The 16,889-nt window shown below is 42.1% G+C and overlaps 3 protein-coding genes across 9 annotated transcripts; 2 read left to right on the top strand and 1 right to left on the bottom strand.

The window, feature by feature from the left end:
- The first annotated feature begins 32 nt into the window (after positions 1–32).
- On the top strand, positions 33–3,773 carry LOC136433836 (F-box/WD repeat-containing protein 2-like). Of its 5 annotated transcripts, none has more exons than XM_066426377.1 (3): positions 33–136; positions 744–1,118; positions 1,692–3,773. In XM_066426377.1, the coding sequence occupies exons 2-3, from the start codon at positions 811–813 to the stop codon at positions 2,821–2,823; spliced, it is 1,440 nt and encodes a 479-aa protein (XP_066282474.1). In that variant the 5' UTR covers positions 33–136; positions 744–810; the 3' UTR covers positions 2,824–3,773. The 5 variants fall into 5 exon arrangements, with proteins under 5 accessions (XP_066282474.1, XP_066282475.1, XP_066282477.1 ...); XM_066426378.1 differs by having other exon boundaries at positions 47–136; positions 747–1,118; XM_066426380.1 differs by having other exon boundaries at positions 53–81.
- On the bottom strand, positions 3,368–12,443 carry LOC136433834 (uncharacterized). 3 transcript variants are annotated; one of them, XM_066426375.1, is made up of 16 exons: positions 12,231–12,443; positions 11,338–11,550; positions 10,630–10,653; positions 10,262–10,450; positions 9,582–9,743; positions 9,060–9,179; positions 8,230–8,364; positions 7,692–7,865; positions 7,260–7,418; positions 6,897–6,995; positions 6,399–6,553; positions 5,983–6,097; positions 5,285–5,426; positions 4,714–4,780; positions 4,364–4,580; positions 3,368–4,333 (listed from the first exon to the last, which is right to left on the bottom strand). In XM_066426375.1, the coding sequence occupies exons 1-16, from the start codon at positions 12,283–12,285 to the stop codon at positions 4,176–4,178; spliced, it is 2,184 nt and encodes a 727-aa protein (XP_066282472.1). In that variant the 5' UTR covers positions 12,286–12,443; the 3' UTR covers positions 3,368–4,175. The 3 variants fall into 3 exon arrangements, with proteins under 3 accessions (XP_066282472.1, XP_066282473.1, XP_066282471.1); XM_066426376.1 differs by having other exon boundaries at positions 3,368–3,994; positions 4,220–4,580; positions 12,231–12,442; XM_066426374.1 differs by having other exon boundaries at positions 3,368–4,580; positions 12,231–12,442.
- A 42-nt stretch (positions 12,444–12,485) lies between these two features.
- On the top strand, positions 12,486–16,609 carry LOC136433837 (apoptosis regulatory protein Siva-like). Its single transcript, XM_066426383.1, has 5 exons — positions 12,486–12,872; positions 13,414–13,578; positions 13,842–14,177; positions 14,812–14,962; positions 15,814–16,609. The coding sequence occupies exons 1-5, from the start codon at positions 12,758–12,760 to the stop codon at positions 15,860–15,862; spliced, it is 816 nt and encodes a 271-aa protein (XP_066282480.1). The 5' UTR covers positions 12,486–12,757; the 3' UTR covers positions 15,863–16,609.
- The last annotated feature ends 280 nt before the right edge of the window (positions 16,610–16,889 follow it).

The raw sequence follows: 16,889 nt of genomic DNA, 5'->3' as shown, positions 1-16,889 counted from the left end.
CTAAATGCCCCAATGGAAAGGGAGCCGGGATGAACCTGCTGGTAAGTCATTAGGAAAGGTGCAAGTCTGCAAACGGGTCAGGTTCGTGTCAGGTGTGTTATTATTGTTGGCAGAAGAGGCAAACGGCAGGAGAAAGGTACGATATGTTTGAAGGGTGGGCACGAGAGCACCAGTGAACGTATGAACGATCTTACATTGGGTTCGTTTCCCCCATAAATCGTAAGATTGCCTTTCTGGGACCGTTTGGTGGGACGGGAGTGTAACGTCACCGGGCGTAGTTCCGCCCACTAATGCCCGCCCACGGCTGCATCCCGTGATCATGTCGCTCTGAGCTCATCACTGCAGCTTCATGTTCAGATTTGCCTCCTTTCTCCAACTGGAATGCTGGATTTCCATCAGTAGCAACAGATGCAGTCATTTAGGATGATAACGTCCGTAGAGTACGGTGTAGGTGGGCGGGAGGTAGCAGAAGTCATCATCATGTAGTCTGTCACATCCGTGTGTATGTGGACCTTGTCCAAGATATTTTTCAGACAGCGGTGTACTTTTTCCCTACTAACCATTGATAAATTATTTGTGAATTTGATGCCCTACCATGTCCCTGCTTAGGCGGTAACAAATTTTAGCTTGAAAAGATAAATTATATATTGTTGTATCATGGATAAATTGTATCTGGGTATGTGCCAGAACTTTCATTTTGCATCATGGACAAGTGCCAAAAAACTCTTTCACATTTTTTACAGAAGTTCAGACCAAACAAGGCATGGTTCACATTGGGCCCAGCTGTGAACAGCTGTTGACAATGGATTGATGCATGGCACCGATCTGCATGTTGCCACTGATGCTGGAGTGACTGGACGCAGCCATCAACCCAGGAGGATGAAGGAGGCGAACGAGTTCAAGTCTTGGCTGTCCCAGCTGTCTCGAGATTTCTCGGACCTGGACGACAAGCAGCGTAACGAGACCCTGGACCTCCTGATCGCCACCAGTGGTGCCAGTCAGCTGTCCCATCTGTCCACCAAACTGGAGACGCTGCTGAAGAGAGACTTCTTGCGACTGTTGCCTCTGGAATTGAGTTTCTACCTGTGCACATTTTTGGATCCTAAGACATTATTAAGGCAAGTTGAAATGATGAAAGGCTCCCCAATTACAATGCAAAAAGACAAACAATACACTAAATTGGGTCCAGCAATGCTACAACTAGTACAAGTATTTGTGCCATTGCTACAACTAGTAAAAGTATTTGTGCCATAGCTACAACTAGTACATACAAGTATTTGTGCCATAGCTACATTTCAAACTGTTAACAGTACTTCTATCATAGTTACCTGATAGTTACCCTTTCTTTAATTTGCTCGGGCCAGCCAGCGCACAGCCATAGTCCACATGCACTAACCATTAGGCTAAAATGTCCGGACCCGTTAGACTGGTCAGTTAGTGCTGCTTAAACTCCACTGTTACACATGCGTTATATATGCAGTCATGTCTCATTCCAAACTTCTGTCTCGTCTTTGTATTGTAGATAGAAATGAACCTTTGTTCCTGACCTCAGACATCACTGTGTTAGTGTATAAACATGTATCACTACTAGTGTTCAGTGACAGAAACTACTGCTAGATGGTTTTGTCAGATTGTTTGTTCAGCACAAGCTACTATGTAAGGATTTACATGTATGTCTACCCCCTGTGCAGGTGCTGTGTGGTGAGCAAGCAGTGGAACAAGGTGGTTAGTGGGTGCTCCCAAGCCTGGTATGCTGCGTGTTGGCAGATCGGACTGAGGATGGACTGCGACGAGAAGTCTCAGGATGGACAGCTGCTCAAACATTCCTACCTGAGGGCCATCTCCAGGCACAGGGACCTGGAGGACGGGACAGCCTTCGAGAGCACCTCGCTGTATGGTCACAGCGCGAGGGTGTACGCCCTGTACTACAGTGAGGGGAAGCTTGCAACGGGGTCCGATGACTTGTCCGTGCGACTGTGGGACGTGCAGACTGGGAAGTGTTTACACGTCATAGAAACACACACCTGCGCTGACCTGAAGTTCGACAAGGACAAGGTGGTGACGGCCTCGTTTGACAACACTTTGGCATGCTGGGATTGGGCCACAGGTCAAAGGATGCAGGTGTTTGTTGGCCATGTTGGTGCGGTGTTCAGTGTGGACTACAGCGATGAATTACAGCTGTTGGCCAGCGGATCGGCCGACGGCACGGTCAACCTTTGGGCTCTGAACACGGGGGAATGTTACAATGTATTTCGCGGGCACACCGAGTGGGTAACGAGAGTTATATTGAGGAAGTGTCAAGTTGATTCTGTCGTCCATCGAGCAGGAGAGTATGTACTGATCAGCATGGACAGAAATGAAATAAAGATATGGCCAATCAGCACAGAGGTCAACTGCAAACCCCTCAGAACACTGGCAGTGTCTGAGGACAAGAGCATCAGCTTGTTGCCAAGGTTACAGTTTGATGGGCGGGGCATTGTTTGTGCGTCCGACATAGGTATCTACCTGTGGGACTTTGCAACATTCGAGCTGCGCATCATTCCCACCAAGCAGTGTTCTCCAGCTCTGTTGGGTTTCGGCACAGTGTTTTCGCTGATCTACCATTGGCAGCACCTATATGTCATGGACGTCAGGACTCAGAGGTACATCTGTAAATACCCGCTCCCCGTCATCAGGAAGTCCAAGAGAGGTTCCAGTATCATAGCAGGAGACTGTGACTGGCTGGACGGGTTTGAACTGAACGAGAAGTTAGGACTGGTGTTTGCCACTAGCATGCCTGACCACAGCATATTCTTGATAAGGTGGAGAAAAAACGACACATAGAGAAATGTTGTCAGCATTTGAGTGCTGAGCAGTGGCAGCCAAGTTTTATTAATCAGGAGAAATGTGATTGACAGCACAAATGAATAACAATCATTGCAGTGGAAATAATTTATTTCTGAATTGAAGTTATGCCCTGTATCCAGTGGGGTTTAGGATGTGATTCACATACAGTGTATGTTACTCCTAACAAGTAAGCGGTGATCAATTGCAGAAACAGATCTGCTTGGAATACTACATATTCACTGTTGTATGAAAGCATTTCACTTAACTGCCTGTTTATCTCAAGTGAGATATTTTAATTTAGATTTTGGTAAAAGCAAACAATTTTTAAATCATGTCATGGAGCAACTCTGAAATAATTCTTTACTCTGTTTTAACCTGCCAAATGATGCTACAGCTTAGATTAAGCTCAGAGTTTAGACAAAGGGCGAGCACAAGACCAAGCTGACATAATATTTTTTATACGAGTACGAATGATGTATGAAACCAACATGTATCCAGTGACTTGGCTACTAAAAGAACTCAAAAGTGAATCTAAGTAGAATAAAAGTGCCGGTATTCACATATTTATTTAACATGTTAGCAAAATGTAGCATACAGAGATGGACAAATGTAGAAATGATGCAGCATGATATCATTACATAAAAAGGCAACCATCAGCACATCAATCATGTTTCTACATAACTATAAAAGTTCACATATTGTTCAACACTATGTAGAAGTCTATTTACCATGATTGGTAAACAATGATGTACACAAAATGTTAAAGATATGCACGCTCTGAGTGAGCTGTTTAGGAAAACATGTGCACTGCAATAGACCAAATAGACAAAAGAAAATACACAAACATGTAGCATTTGGTATAGCAAAGACAGCAAGAAGGAGATACAGATTACATAACTAATCTCTGTGCAATAATGAACAATTCTGCATCAAGTGCAGACAAGTCAGTGTTTTTCATCAATGTTAGTCTAACCAAAGTAATGTTAGTCTAATCACTATCATCTTAACTAGACTCCTCCTCTACACCATCACTTTCTGCATCAGTATCTTCATCCTTTCCTCCATCACATCCTCCATCATCTCTTCCTTCGCCGTCACCATTTTGTTCTGTATTCTGTTCACTGTCTGATCCCTGTTCGTCTTCATCCCTGCCTGATTCCTCATTTAGCTTAGACAAAGAATGAGCACAAGATCAAGCAGACACAAATATTTTTTTACAACAAATTAGTACGATTGATGATGTATGAAAGCTGCATGTGTCCTGTTACTTGGCTGCTAAGAGAATCTTCTTGTCATGTAACTATTTGACATCTCCACAGATGGACTAACTTGGAAATGATGATGTCATCTCACCTAGACGATGTATAAAAAGGCCAATCCTCTGTACCTGTACCTGTATCGTTATTATTTCCTCCATCATCACTTTCTTCATCGCTTCCTCCATCATCATCTTCATCACCACTTCCTCCATCATCACCTTCATCATCACTTCCTTTATCATCATCACCTTCATCAGCACTTCCTTTATCATCATCACCTTCATCAGCACTACCTCCATGGTCACCTCCTCCATCATCATCATCATCATCACTGCCACCTTTTTCTTCTACATTCTGATCAGTGTCTGACCCCTGTTTTTCTTTATCACTGCCTGATCCTGTTTCTTCCTCTGGTGCTGCTTTCGTTTCACCCTCTCCAAGGACATCTTCCTTGTCTTCATCCACTGGTCCATCCTCACCCTCATCGGATCCCAGCTGTATAAAGAAAGAATATTCTTGTAATACAAAGTTTACATATACTAGTAATCTCCATCTCCACTTTGGATTATTCAAATATACTTCAAATTGCAAATTATAATTGAGAGCAAGGAATAAAAGTTTTCATCACCATGCCAATTTTCTCTTCCTCGTCTGATGACAGTTGTGGCTCGTCCTTCAGTTCATTGGCCTGGAGTCTGCACAGTTTGTTGGGATTTAAAGTGGTACGCATCAGTAAAACACTGACAATTTTTTTCACAAAAAAACAGCAATAAGAACAAGAACATTTAGTGCTTTGTTATAGAACCAGGCCCTATTCTTACCATTGCTGTAGAAGTCACTTCAACAGTTGCAAGAAGTTAAACCACAAAGAAATCTTATCCAGTTGCTTGAGTAATTATTTTTGGCGTATCTTATTACCTGGATGTCTAACCTTCATCAACGTAAGTTGAATTGTGTTTTACAGGATAAGAGGTCTGAGGCATGCACCAATGACAATTTGGTAAACATTCACCAGGTAGATAAAACTACAGAAATGCATTCGACAGGAAGGGTTTTCTACAGTCAACCAAAATTGCCTGTCTTCATAAAAGCAGTTCGAAAGGGTGATGTGGGCTAGGTAAGGCATTTATTTTTGTTCCTTCTCCGCCCAGAGCATGTCTGCAATTTGGATATCATAGTCAAAGCTGATATATACAAACTTTTTCAATATCAAGCACACGATGCCAACAAGCACTATGAATCCCCCGACTCCACCAAGGGCTCCGAAGAGGACGGCCGGGTTCTTTGATCGTATGTCCAGCGCCTTGGCAAAAGCTTTGTCCATCATGTTAGCCGTGAGGACTGCAGAAGCAAAACGTGTTAATCAGAGGCAACACCTGTTCATCAAAAGGAAGGGATATATGATGTATCTATAGACAATCTCTACCACCGGACATTTCAACTGATATCCATCACTTCAGTGTCACAGAATTAACTAGCCGAACAAGTTTAACATTGCTGTATAAAATGGAACTGGAAAAATGGTTGAACGTGCAACTGTCACTGCTGTACAGTTCTTATACCATAGAAGAGGTTGAAGATGTCAAACATGGTGACGATGAAAGAATGGTTGAACAACATGGAGAAAACAAAATAATGCAAAACATGTCAACATAAACTGAACAACATTTTGTATCACACTGAAGAAGTCACACTCAAGGTTTCTGTCTGTAACCTAGCCTTCATAGCAGGCTCTCTGGACCTTTTTTTGGGAGCTTATGATACACAATTGCTGATGACTTCTTTTTGTACTGGGTCGTTTGAAGTCATCAGCAATACTAGTATTGTATCATCACAGAGAGCCATCTATGGAGGCTATTTGTAACCCATCCTGTAGTTGTTAATGGTGCCTGGTTACCCTTTAGTTCCACCCTGTTGGTTGTGTAGTGTTTCTTTGTCTCTGGATCTTTCACATTGCAGATGTACACACCAGAGTCCTCCACGCTAGGTTTGTCCATCACAAAACTGGGGGTCTGTGGGTGTTAACATTTGGTGTCTATTACTCTATAAAAGAAGCTGAAGCAGATTAGAGGAAACTACATCATAGGTGACAATTCCTGTCAACTCTTGTGAGTGTCCTATTGTTGAGTGTTTTCATAAGTTGTATTTCCTGCCTGACATGTGTACATTACCCAATGACCCAATTTCATGTATGCTTAGGTGTGCAAACATTGAAGCTAATGTTTGATACTGACACAAGGATCTTTAGATACACTACTCTCTAAGTTGCTGTTACATGTAAGGAACAGGTGTCCTGCTTGTTTCCACACTTACTCTCAGGTTTTCCATTTTCTTAACGATCTTTTTGTCCCTTGTCCATTCAGCAGTTGCCCCCTTGATCATGATGGCTAACACCCCACTGTTGCAGGGCAGCTTGATTTCGGTGCCAACCTTCTCAGTCTGCACACCTTTGCCCTTGTCTGGAATCACTGTGGAGAGATGGGCGGGCAGGTGTGGGAGGATAGGGGGACAGGTAATACAACTACATGTATTGGGGAATAGCTGGCAATAATATGGGATAAGAGGAAAATAGACAAGCAAACTACTCGTTAGTCTCTAAGTGTGAAAAGATGTCATCAAAGTTTCAGAATGCTTTGGGCCAACCGTCGATGGGCATGCATGAATATTGATTTTGACGATGTGCATGATTTTTAACGTGAAGATTTTTCAAGAGAGCATCATGGCTTCTACTGATGGCAGTCGTACAATTGAGTGATACCGGTTCTCCTGAATTTGTGGGCTGAAGTGAATCAAGTACTATTAAATCCTAACCTGTTACTGCGTATATTATCGGCGCATGGTCTGGATCTCCTTTTTCACCCCTCCTGCAAACATAGATGCCTGTGTCATTAACCCTGGAGGACTTGATGGCTGTAAGAAGACAAAAAAACCTGCTTATTGAAAGGAGAGCTCAGAATGTTAAGATTACAATTTGAATATACAGGGTATCTTGAAATCTAGACGTTCTGACTAAAAGTGTACAAAAGATTGCTCAGATTATTTGTTTTATCTTGTAGTATGTAATATTTGTCAAAACATGTACTAAGATGATGCGGGTTAGGCAATGCTTGCAATGTTCTCCTTTAGATATCCATCTGTAAGTTACAGTATAACTTGTTAACATCATAGTCTTACTTAGATCCCACTTGTCCAACACCAAGTGTTTTCCATCCACCTCTAGGGACTTGCCGTCTTTTTTCCATGTAGCTTTTTCAGTAGCCAGTTGACCCTTGTCATGCCTGCAGGGTAGTTTAGCCTCCACAACCGTCTCTACTATGATATTGTGATGGATCTCTGCAAACAGGAGATGGGCAAAATGATTCACATACAGTTACATATTGGAAGCAAAGGAAAGAGATACAGATTACCAATCAGGTAAAAAATGATATCAACTTGGTAGTCCTTCGAAGTCGAAGATGACTGTCGGTGTTGATATCATTTTTTACCAGTGAGATAAAAAATGATATCAACTATGCTTTTTGAAATAGTAGATTTTGGCATCAAGTTATTAGTATTACAGTGGGGTTGAGGCAAACATTGTCGAGCTCATTTTTTCATTGGACTTACTGTTTTTCTCTTGCTCTCTGAGTTTTTCAAGTGCTTCTATCTTGCCCTGTTCCTCCTCTTGAAATACCAGTGCAGAACAAGGTGGCAGGGAACATTGAGCCTCTTGTTTGTCGGCCCCACGACAGGTGTTCCCCAGGGTCCCATCTGGGTTCTTACACTGCCTCGTTCTGAATCCTGAGAATAAACGTGGTGTCAGTTGATGGCACTAGTACTGCAGGGGTATTGTATCTGAACATCAAGATAGTGAGGTGCAAGTGTTTCAACAAAAAGAAATTAGTGTCCTTGAACCCAATCTTTTTGAATAATCAAATAAATAATCAAATGAAATGAAATAAATTGAAATACCAAATATTGCATATAAGGCTTCACTAGGAAGGTATGCTAACACCTTGTAAAAAGGTGTAAAACACAAAAGGAAAAAGCCTGTATTGGTAGTTGTGGATGTCATCTCAATGGACGCCTTCCTATTCTTGATTGACTGTACAAAGTCATGTACCTTTTAATATGTAATAGCTGAGGGATTGTCTTCATGTCCTACCTGTAGCCCTGCCACATGTGGCTGTGCACTCTTGCCACCCGCTCCACTTTGTCCACTCTGCTTGAGCTTTACACACTGTCATCATGTACTCATCTATATCACACTGCTTCGTGTCTTCATCCACTCCTTGGCAGACTTACAAGAACACAACAAACATTTCATTCCCTGGACCGGGACATTGATATTTGTATCTTCCGTATTGACTGAAGGAATAAACTACTAGTACCTATCAGAAGGTAGGACAGTTGATGATGTCGATAGTGAGGCTTTGAGTGTTTTTTCTAACCACACAAGATATTACAGACTGTATACCACAATTCTCCAACAAAAATCACAGTAATACATCATTCATAGTTTAGAATGAATATGCAATTGAACTTTATGCAATTTTCCTTTTTTTACTGATATGATGCAGTGGAAACAAGTGTTAGTAGTAGCATGCTGAAGGCCTGTTCTAAAGGTTTGTATCATATGAAACAGACAGAAGATTAGACAGTTTTCAAGTTATAGTTATCAATCCAGAATTGAGGTTTCACAAATTTGTTATTCCCGAGAACTATTGTAGATTGGAATTTGTTGCCACCAAGTATTGCAGGAGCATCCTCACTAAATAGTTTTAAACAACGCTTTCAGTTAGATGTGCAAAGGTTGGGTGTAATTTTAACTAGCTCAGCTGTTGCGCCGCGTGCCTGCAAAGCTGGTGTGTTACGTTGAAGGGCGGTTTTACTGGCAATATAGATACAGAATACATATTATACAGACCAAGGAAACAGTCAGTAAATGGTGAGAATACATGGGGCTGAGTGTGAATATACATTATCAAGCCTTACATTCCCCATCCCCGACAGGAGGAGGGTTGTCACAGTCCCTGTGTCTGGTGCGGGTTCCTGTGAGGCACTGTGGGTAGCAGTCTGGTGACCATGCACCCCAATTTCCCCACTCGCCATGCTCTAGAGGTTACAAATAAGAAAACACTTGTTCAACTATATTACTATTAGTCTTCAATATTCAAGTAAAATATTATCAGGGAGAGAAAGGAGGCCCTCTCTTCAGAGAACATTTTATTCAGTCAAACTATACAAAATTACAAATCTTTAACAGATGTTGAATGCAGAATATACACTTAATGTTATTGGTCTCCAGTATTCAAGTAAAAGATTAAAATGGAGAGAAGGCAGGCCATCTTCAAAGAGCATTTTATCCAGAGTCAAATATATGCGTCATTACAAACTTTTGACTGATGTTGAATGCATGCAGGAAGAATTATGCCTTTGAAAAGTTTCTGCTCGGTGTACTAGCTATCGCCTTAGTTTGATTGTCACAAAATATGAAGCACTGCTCAAATGACTTACGGGCAGGACAGGGGTCATGCCTCCAATCCTGATCACAGTTCTTGGTCTCCTCTGCGTCTCCAGGACAAGGAGCCCCAATCCCCAGACAATCTCTGATCCTCTTCCTCACAGGGGCATTGCAGGTCATCGAGCACACAGACCAGGACGACCAGTCTGTCCACTCTGTACAAATGGGGGAAAACAGCAACTTTGTCATGAAGAGGCTGACTAGATTAGACTCTACCAGTCTCCCCTCGGTTGCCAATTTGACCCTATCTCCGTAGCCGACTCCCTTCAAACATTTGACTCTATTTGGCCAATTTCTACTATTTTCCCAGCGACCGGGGGAGACTGGTAGAGTCTAGCTCTAGATATACTGAGTGCTAGTAAAAGTAGCAAGTGCTCTTGATGAAAAATCTTCAATTGCTACCAGTTACCACTTACAGTCACTACTAGTACTTGGTATGTCGTGTGTTGTGCGGTAACTTGTATCCCATCTTCCAAGGATTAGACGTGCTTGCACATAGTCAGACAGTGGATGACAATCGATTACATGGTTCTTTTTTCTGTTTTTCGGTAATGTCTTTTTTGTAATAAGAAGTACTAATTACCAGAGTTAATGCTAATGCTAACTCAGTGCCCCCATAGACTACTAAACTTCAACATCTCATGATGAGCAATCATCAGGCCCCGGGTCTCACCTTTTGCACAGTAATCCTCACATGCAGCAGGCTCCTCCTGCCTCTGTTCCCCGTTGTCATCCCCGACACAGTGATGTCCAGGTGTCGGACTAGGGTTATCACAGTAGCGCTCCCTCGTAGCTTGAACACCAGGCTGGCACGGCTCTGTGCAGGCCCACTTACTCCACTCTCCCCAGTTCCCATTGTAGTCTGCAAAAATGACATTTGTCCATAAATGCTTAGGAATTACACTACATATTGTACTTGCAAATTTGCAAACAGCACTTATAGAATTGAATTGATTTGTATTCTTAACATATAGATCAAAAAGGCTTTTCAAAAAGTGCAGTAGTCAACTAATCTGGAATTGTACAATGTCATGTACTTACAAGCTCCTCTTCCACCATTGTCAGCTGCGGTGCAAAAAGAAAAATAACAGACATTAACATTTACTTTTGATAAGGCCTGGAATCATACATTCAATGGGTTTGATTCTTTGCAGATAACATATTATGGCACTTCCAATCAATGCAGATGTACTAGATGATAGCTTTAAATGACACTTGCAGTTAAATGCAAAGGTTTTGATAAAGTCTGACAGGTCGTTCATTGTAGTTCAATGTAATATTGAGTAACTGTTATTTGGCATAATATAACCTGCTGCTGCCACGCCATGTGTTATGCTGTTACACAGGGCTTATTGGTTTATTGGTTTAATTAAGTGGGCAGTTAATAATATATTATACAGATTCTTTCATTACTCAATATCGTTGAATAAATTAATCAGTCACGTTTGCTTGACAGTTACGAGGACATTCTTCGAACAGTGACTAAGAAAAGGGGTAGCGAAAATACGCACCTCCAAATTTTCGACGACTCCTGTCCGTCTTGTTCACGGAGTGGCCTAGTCTCGCGAGAACACGAGACTAGGCCGAGACTTGTGACGATCTTCTTGCCTCCCCCGCCTCATTACTCAATGTTTTTTTTTTACCATATGAGATTTAAATCCGAATCGTGTATTGATTTCAATTTCTTGTGTCAATCTTGAATCAACAGACGATTATGAAGAGAAAGGATGTACAACAATGTGATCCTACCTTCACAAGGCTTTACACAGTTCCCATTTTCAAAGGTTGCTATTTGCTGCCACCCCCTGATCTCGGGTACACAGCCAACGCCTTGGCACTGCCTGTGCCTGACATGGGTACCTGTTCCACATGCGGTTGGGGATGTGTTACACAGTGCCCAGGGAGCCCAGGGGCCCCACTGTGCACCTCCAGTGGGCTGTAAGCCATACAGACGTGCAAGGCCTAGGGAGAGAATGTATGGTCTTGTATTCAGTAATAAGTGATGGTTAGCAACTACCGGTATAGCCTGGGTGCCAGACCACCGCGCTCCTGGCGCTAATCCTTCGGCCGGGGAAGCAACTCGCGCCGCCGCCACAGACAGCACACGGCCCACTAATTATCGCTAGCGCGATAGATATCAGGGTTCGGCTGCCAAAGCGCCCGGATGCCAACTCTATCCCTACTACCAGGTCTTCCCCGGCCAAGGCTTATCATCGCATCGCGCGAAAGGTCTGGTATCCAGGCTACTACCGGTACATGTATATCGATCTTTTAGGCCTACTAGTACACTGCATACCACTCATGGCCACGCAGCAAATAAAGTTCTGTATGAGTCCCCAGGACAAAAATAATGGGTGACAAATGCACTATAAACCGGTGACAAAAAGTGACTGGTTTATAGTGGATTCAAGACAAAGGAAAAGTCACATGAGAAATAAATCATGCTATTTGGCAGTTCAATTGAATGATCTTGAATGTTAGGTTTTTAAAGGTATCTTGTTATTTATCTTTATGTAGTCATTTTTTCTTCTTCTTTTTAACGTGAAGTTAACGTTACGTGTTTAACTTTATATGGACCAGGTGCCTGAATTGACTTGAAATATTTTGAATTGAATATATGATTGTCAAAAAATGATACCTACTTTGGCCATGGGCGTTTGGAAACCAAGCAGAAAATACTACAACGATAAGCAGCATCTTTGACGGTCATCAGCTCCCATGTGTCGCAGAAGAAATTGCGTTACTTATCCTTGTTATATTGTTGTTGTGGTGGACCAGTGGTGAGAGAACACCACTTTCTGTAGTTCGAAATTTGGCGGCCATATTTAAATAGCCATGACGTCATGCGCGAGGAATCGATGCGCACGCTTTTCCCGCGAAAAAAACGGACTCAACTAAGCAAGGGAGGAACTGACTATCTTTTGTGCACAAAATGTGAATTTGAAATAGAGTTTGCACTTCAAAAGGATATGTAGTAAAATCAGACTTAACAGAAGGTAATATCTGGTCTTTTTAGTAAGGAATAGTGTGCAACGTTATATTTTCTTCAGAACGTAATCAAGGTTATTACCTAGAAAGTAGTGGTATAAACCATAAAACCAGGTGCCATTTAAAACAGAGAAGAGGAAAGAGTTGTTGAGATTTTCTGCTTTGTTGTCAGCCTTTCGCCATGCCAAAGCGACCTAACCCGTGGGGAGACTACGCCCCGCAGCTGAAGACTCATGTCGGCCAGAAGGAAGTCAACCTGGGCGTCTGCAAGGAGCAGAATATGAAGGCTGTGTACGGTAAGCATCCTGCGTCATACGGCGGCCAAGATGGAGGTTGGGGAAGAAAAAATAACAAACACGTGCGGCGTCACTACTCTCTTTGAGTTGTGTACATTCTGAGTAGAGTATGAGTAGAGAGTTCCTCCAGCTTAAATAGACCGCTATGTATCTATCTCTTCTTCATTCGACTGACACTGTGGGTTTGTGTAGATGATCTAGCCGCGGCGGCCATGGCGGCTTTGGTGGGAAGACGTATTTACTAGTACTTGACACATTGTATTTAAATACCAAGGTCTATCAAATTAAACCTCCTTGATATTATACAGTGTTTTCCTCCGTTGTAGCTCCATGAAGTTGTCCAATCTTACTTTGGATGCAATTTTTTTACTGGATGTGCACTGGCTACTTCATCTGTTAGTCCTTTCCCTCAAGGAATTATCCTGTCGCTAAAGAAATTAGCATTCTCTTGTGTTCCCTTGTCAGTGTTTGTTTCTTTGAGCCGTGTTTTTGGCAGTGTAGATGATATCACAGTTTTTAATATTCAAACACTCCTCCATAGAGCACACACAGAAGATGCTATTCGACGGTGCAAGGAAGTGTACCGGTGCTGTGGACTTCACTGTGGCTGTCACAGATGTGCCCATGGACCACCAGCATGGCGACCACCTGTTGACAGGACAGATGCACCTGGATAGATACCTCCAGGTGCCTCAGGTGCACGCAGGTAAGGACTTTTGTTCTGACAATGCAAAGTGTCCTACAAAAAGAAGGCACTTCCCAATGCATAAGATGTGTGTTTTTTTTTTTTGGGGGGGGGGGGGGGGGGTTACAAAAAGTTCAATTAAAGAGTTGCTCGAGCAGTTTTTCATCCGTTGGGAATAAATACATAATTCACTACACGCTCATTTTTTTTAACCCCTATTTTGTGTTGTTTTGAGTTGTGTTGTGTTATCCAATTTATAATTACATTGTGTATTCTCTACATAGGTGCAAATGGTGTGACCAATGGTACAAACGGAGTGACCAATGGTGCAAACGGAGTGACCAATGGTGCAAACGGAGTGACCAATGGTGCAAACGGAGTGACCAATGGTGCAAACGGAGTGACCAATGGTGCTAATGGTGTGACTAATGGCGTAAATGGTCACTCCCATGGACTTAACGGTCACTCCATTGGACTTAATGGTCACTCCCTTGGACTCAACGGTCACTCCCTTGGACTCAACGGTCACTCCCTTGGACTCAACGGACACGGTGTGGCTAACGGTGGTGCAAATGGTCACTCCCACCTGAACGGTCACCACAAAGCCATGCCAGGGAAAGGTGAGAGAAAAGTGGCATTAATTTCAATTTCTTCCATGTTCTCTGTGTGGCTTCATTGTTATTGGTTAAGTGATGCTTACGATGCAGCTATTATTGTGTTTCTAACAGTATGATGATGATTGAATGTAGTACATGTATTATCCAACCGGCGGGAGGGCTGGGACCGAGGGTAATGCGGAATGCACCGTTTTGTATTTTATTTATGTCATACCCACCCGAGAAAACACACATTGCAATCCAGAAAGCGCCAGAAGTTGGAGTTTTCTGTCCTCGAACACAAAACTGTAACAACATTGCGCAACCAGCGCACTAGAAATGCATTCTAAATATTCTATGGAAGCCTGTGTGATACAAGTCTAGAACCCTGTGTGATACGGAAAATTATCACGCGGTCGGGAACACCTGTATCAAAAGTTTTTGCAGCCCAGGTATGACATAAAAAAGATTACACACGCTATAGTGATAGCCGAAAAATCTACCAAAACTACCGAGAAAACCTAGGATTTGCGTCTTATTTTAGGGACTCTTTAGGGGGGCGGTCACTTAAAATTCCGAACCGGAACTTGAATGAGGTAACAGTGTGGTCTGAGTGTGATATAATGACATGAAATAATGGTTGATTATGTTGTTCCAGGTTCTCTCAGCCCAACTTCGTGCCAGGTGTGCAGCCGTCCAATCCGAGCCCTGTACCGCTGCAGCTTCTGTGACAAGGCCATGTGCTCCTCCTGCCAGCGCCAGTGCAGCAACTGCTATGGGGAGTTCTGTCTCCTCTGCTCAGTGGCCAAGTGAGTAGTATGGGGGGTTCTATAAACCGTTTTCAAGCAGCGGACATGATAGAATGAAAACAAGGCCAATGAGGTAAAGAAAGAAAAAAATTTACAGATTTAGTTTTCCTCCCAAATCACACTAAGTTTTGAAATTTGATATGCAATTATCAATGTTATAACTTGTGTAATGCACAGAGAAGAAGCAGCAATTTAGGGCCGCGTTGACTGCAAAGTCTGGTTCTGGTTGCATACTGCTAATTGTGATGAACATTTTGGATCGGTCTAATGTTTGCCATAATGGCGTCGTTTCCATTTTGTCATGTCTGCCACGTGAGAAAGGTGCATTGAGCTCAAAGTGTTTGTTGGTCATTTCACTTTGGTGGAGTGAAGCTCTGTATCAAGCACTGAAGGCACAAGGAATGCAATGCAATGGTCCTAAACCTTTGAAACACTATTTCCTACATTTTGAGATACCAATTTCAAAAAGCTTCTTATCAAGTTTTTGAAAGTCTTGTGGCACTGTTGACAACCTGATGAAAACGTCATGAGTCCATCAAGGAATGGTTGAAATTTTTGTTTGTCCAAAGCGACAAATTTTGTTCAGAGACAGAAGGATGGATAGAGCTCTGACTTGTACAGTAGCATAATTAGAATATATTGCTGTTGCACTGTTTTCTCATTGGTTTCTCACCTGTCATTTGTTACTTCTGTTGCTTGTTCATAACAGTACACTGTATTACTATATCAGAATGGCAAGATTGCTTGATTTTACATTTTCTGAATAACTGACCCTAGCAGATACTGCTTACATACATGTATAGGAACCAATTGACCTTTATCTAAATTGTTGCTTGTCTTTTCTCCTCCAGTTATGACTCCAGAGATGAGACAGCATACTGCTTGAGCTGCTCAACTTGAACCTCCAAGATGCTGAATGTTCTGCTAGGAGAGCAAACAAAGAAAACAAAAAACAATGGTTCACCATAACAGGTGCTGGAATATTGGATTGGTTATGGTGAAATTGTTGTTTGTGGGAAGGCAAAGGAAAGACGAGAATATGATGTGGAAAAATCTGGATTGCTTATGGTGAAATTGTCGTTTGTGGGAGGACAAAGAAAATACAAAAATATGACATGGAAAAATCTGGCTTATGAGAGATAATTGGTGATAGGACAAAGATATATATATGAGCGACTATGAGAGGCCACTGCTGGTTTGAGTTGTGAACTACTGCATTTCATGTAGAATGTATTGAGGATAGAAAGGTTAGTTCCAGTCCACCTCTAGTGGAGATAGAAAATTGGCTGACTTTTTATACCTACGCTGTCTGTAGTCTTTCATCATAAGTCTTTCACTAGTCATAATGCAGATATCAGACCAGAAATAAGATTTACTGAAGACCAAGACCCGTAGTTAAATGATCAAAGAGAATTGATATGAGGAACTCATCATGAGAGTACCTTATTGATATCTATATATTGTATATATGCAAACTTCTCCAAATTGATAACGTTATAGTCTTAGATATACATTTTCAACATTGTGTTGTTGACATTGTGTCCTGTAAGAATTACTATTTCATATAGCTTCAATGATTCTTGAGACCACTTGTGTTAGACTACAATAACCTGAAATATTTCTCATTAAAGAAGTTATTTTTGACAACTGCTTTGTATTTTTTTTTATGGAAGAGTCTCACATTGAGCTTTGCTTACTTGTTATTTCAAGGTGTAGTAAAAGGACTGTGTAGAAAGAAGTAACTTGATAGCAATCCTTTTCATGGATCACACACAGCAGTTTATTTCCAAGCAGATGTAGAACCCCAAAATCGTAACGTTCCTCAAGCTCCCGGTTCTGCCGTGCAAGGCCTGGTGCTCTGCAGATCTACCAAAACTAGCTAATAAAAGTATTATTAAAGGAGCACAAAGTGGGATTTTCACATTAG

This window comes from Branchiostoma lanceolatum, chromosome 4, assembly GCF_035083965.1.
Source record: "Branchiostoma lanceolatum isolate klBraLanc5 chromosome 4, klBraLanc5.hap2, whole genome shotgun sequence".
NCBI classification, from domain to species: Eukaryota; Metazoa; Chordata; class Leptocardii; order Amphioxiformes; family Branchiostomatidae; genus Branchiostoma; species Branchiostoma lanceolatum.
This window is presented reverse-complemented; position numbering and strand designations above follow the sequence as displayed.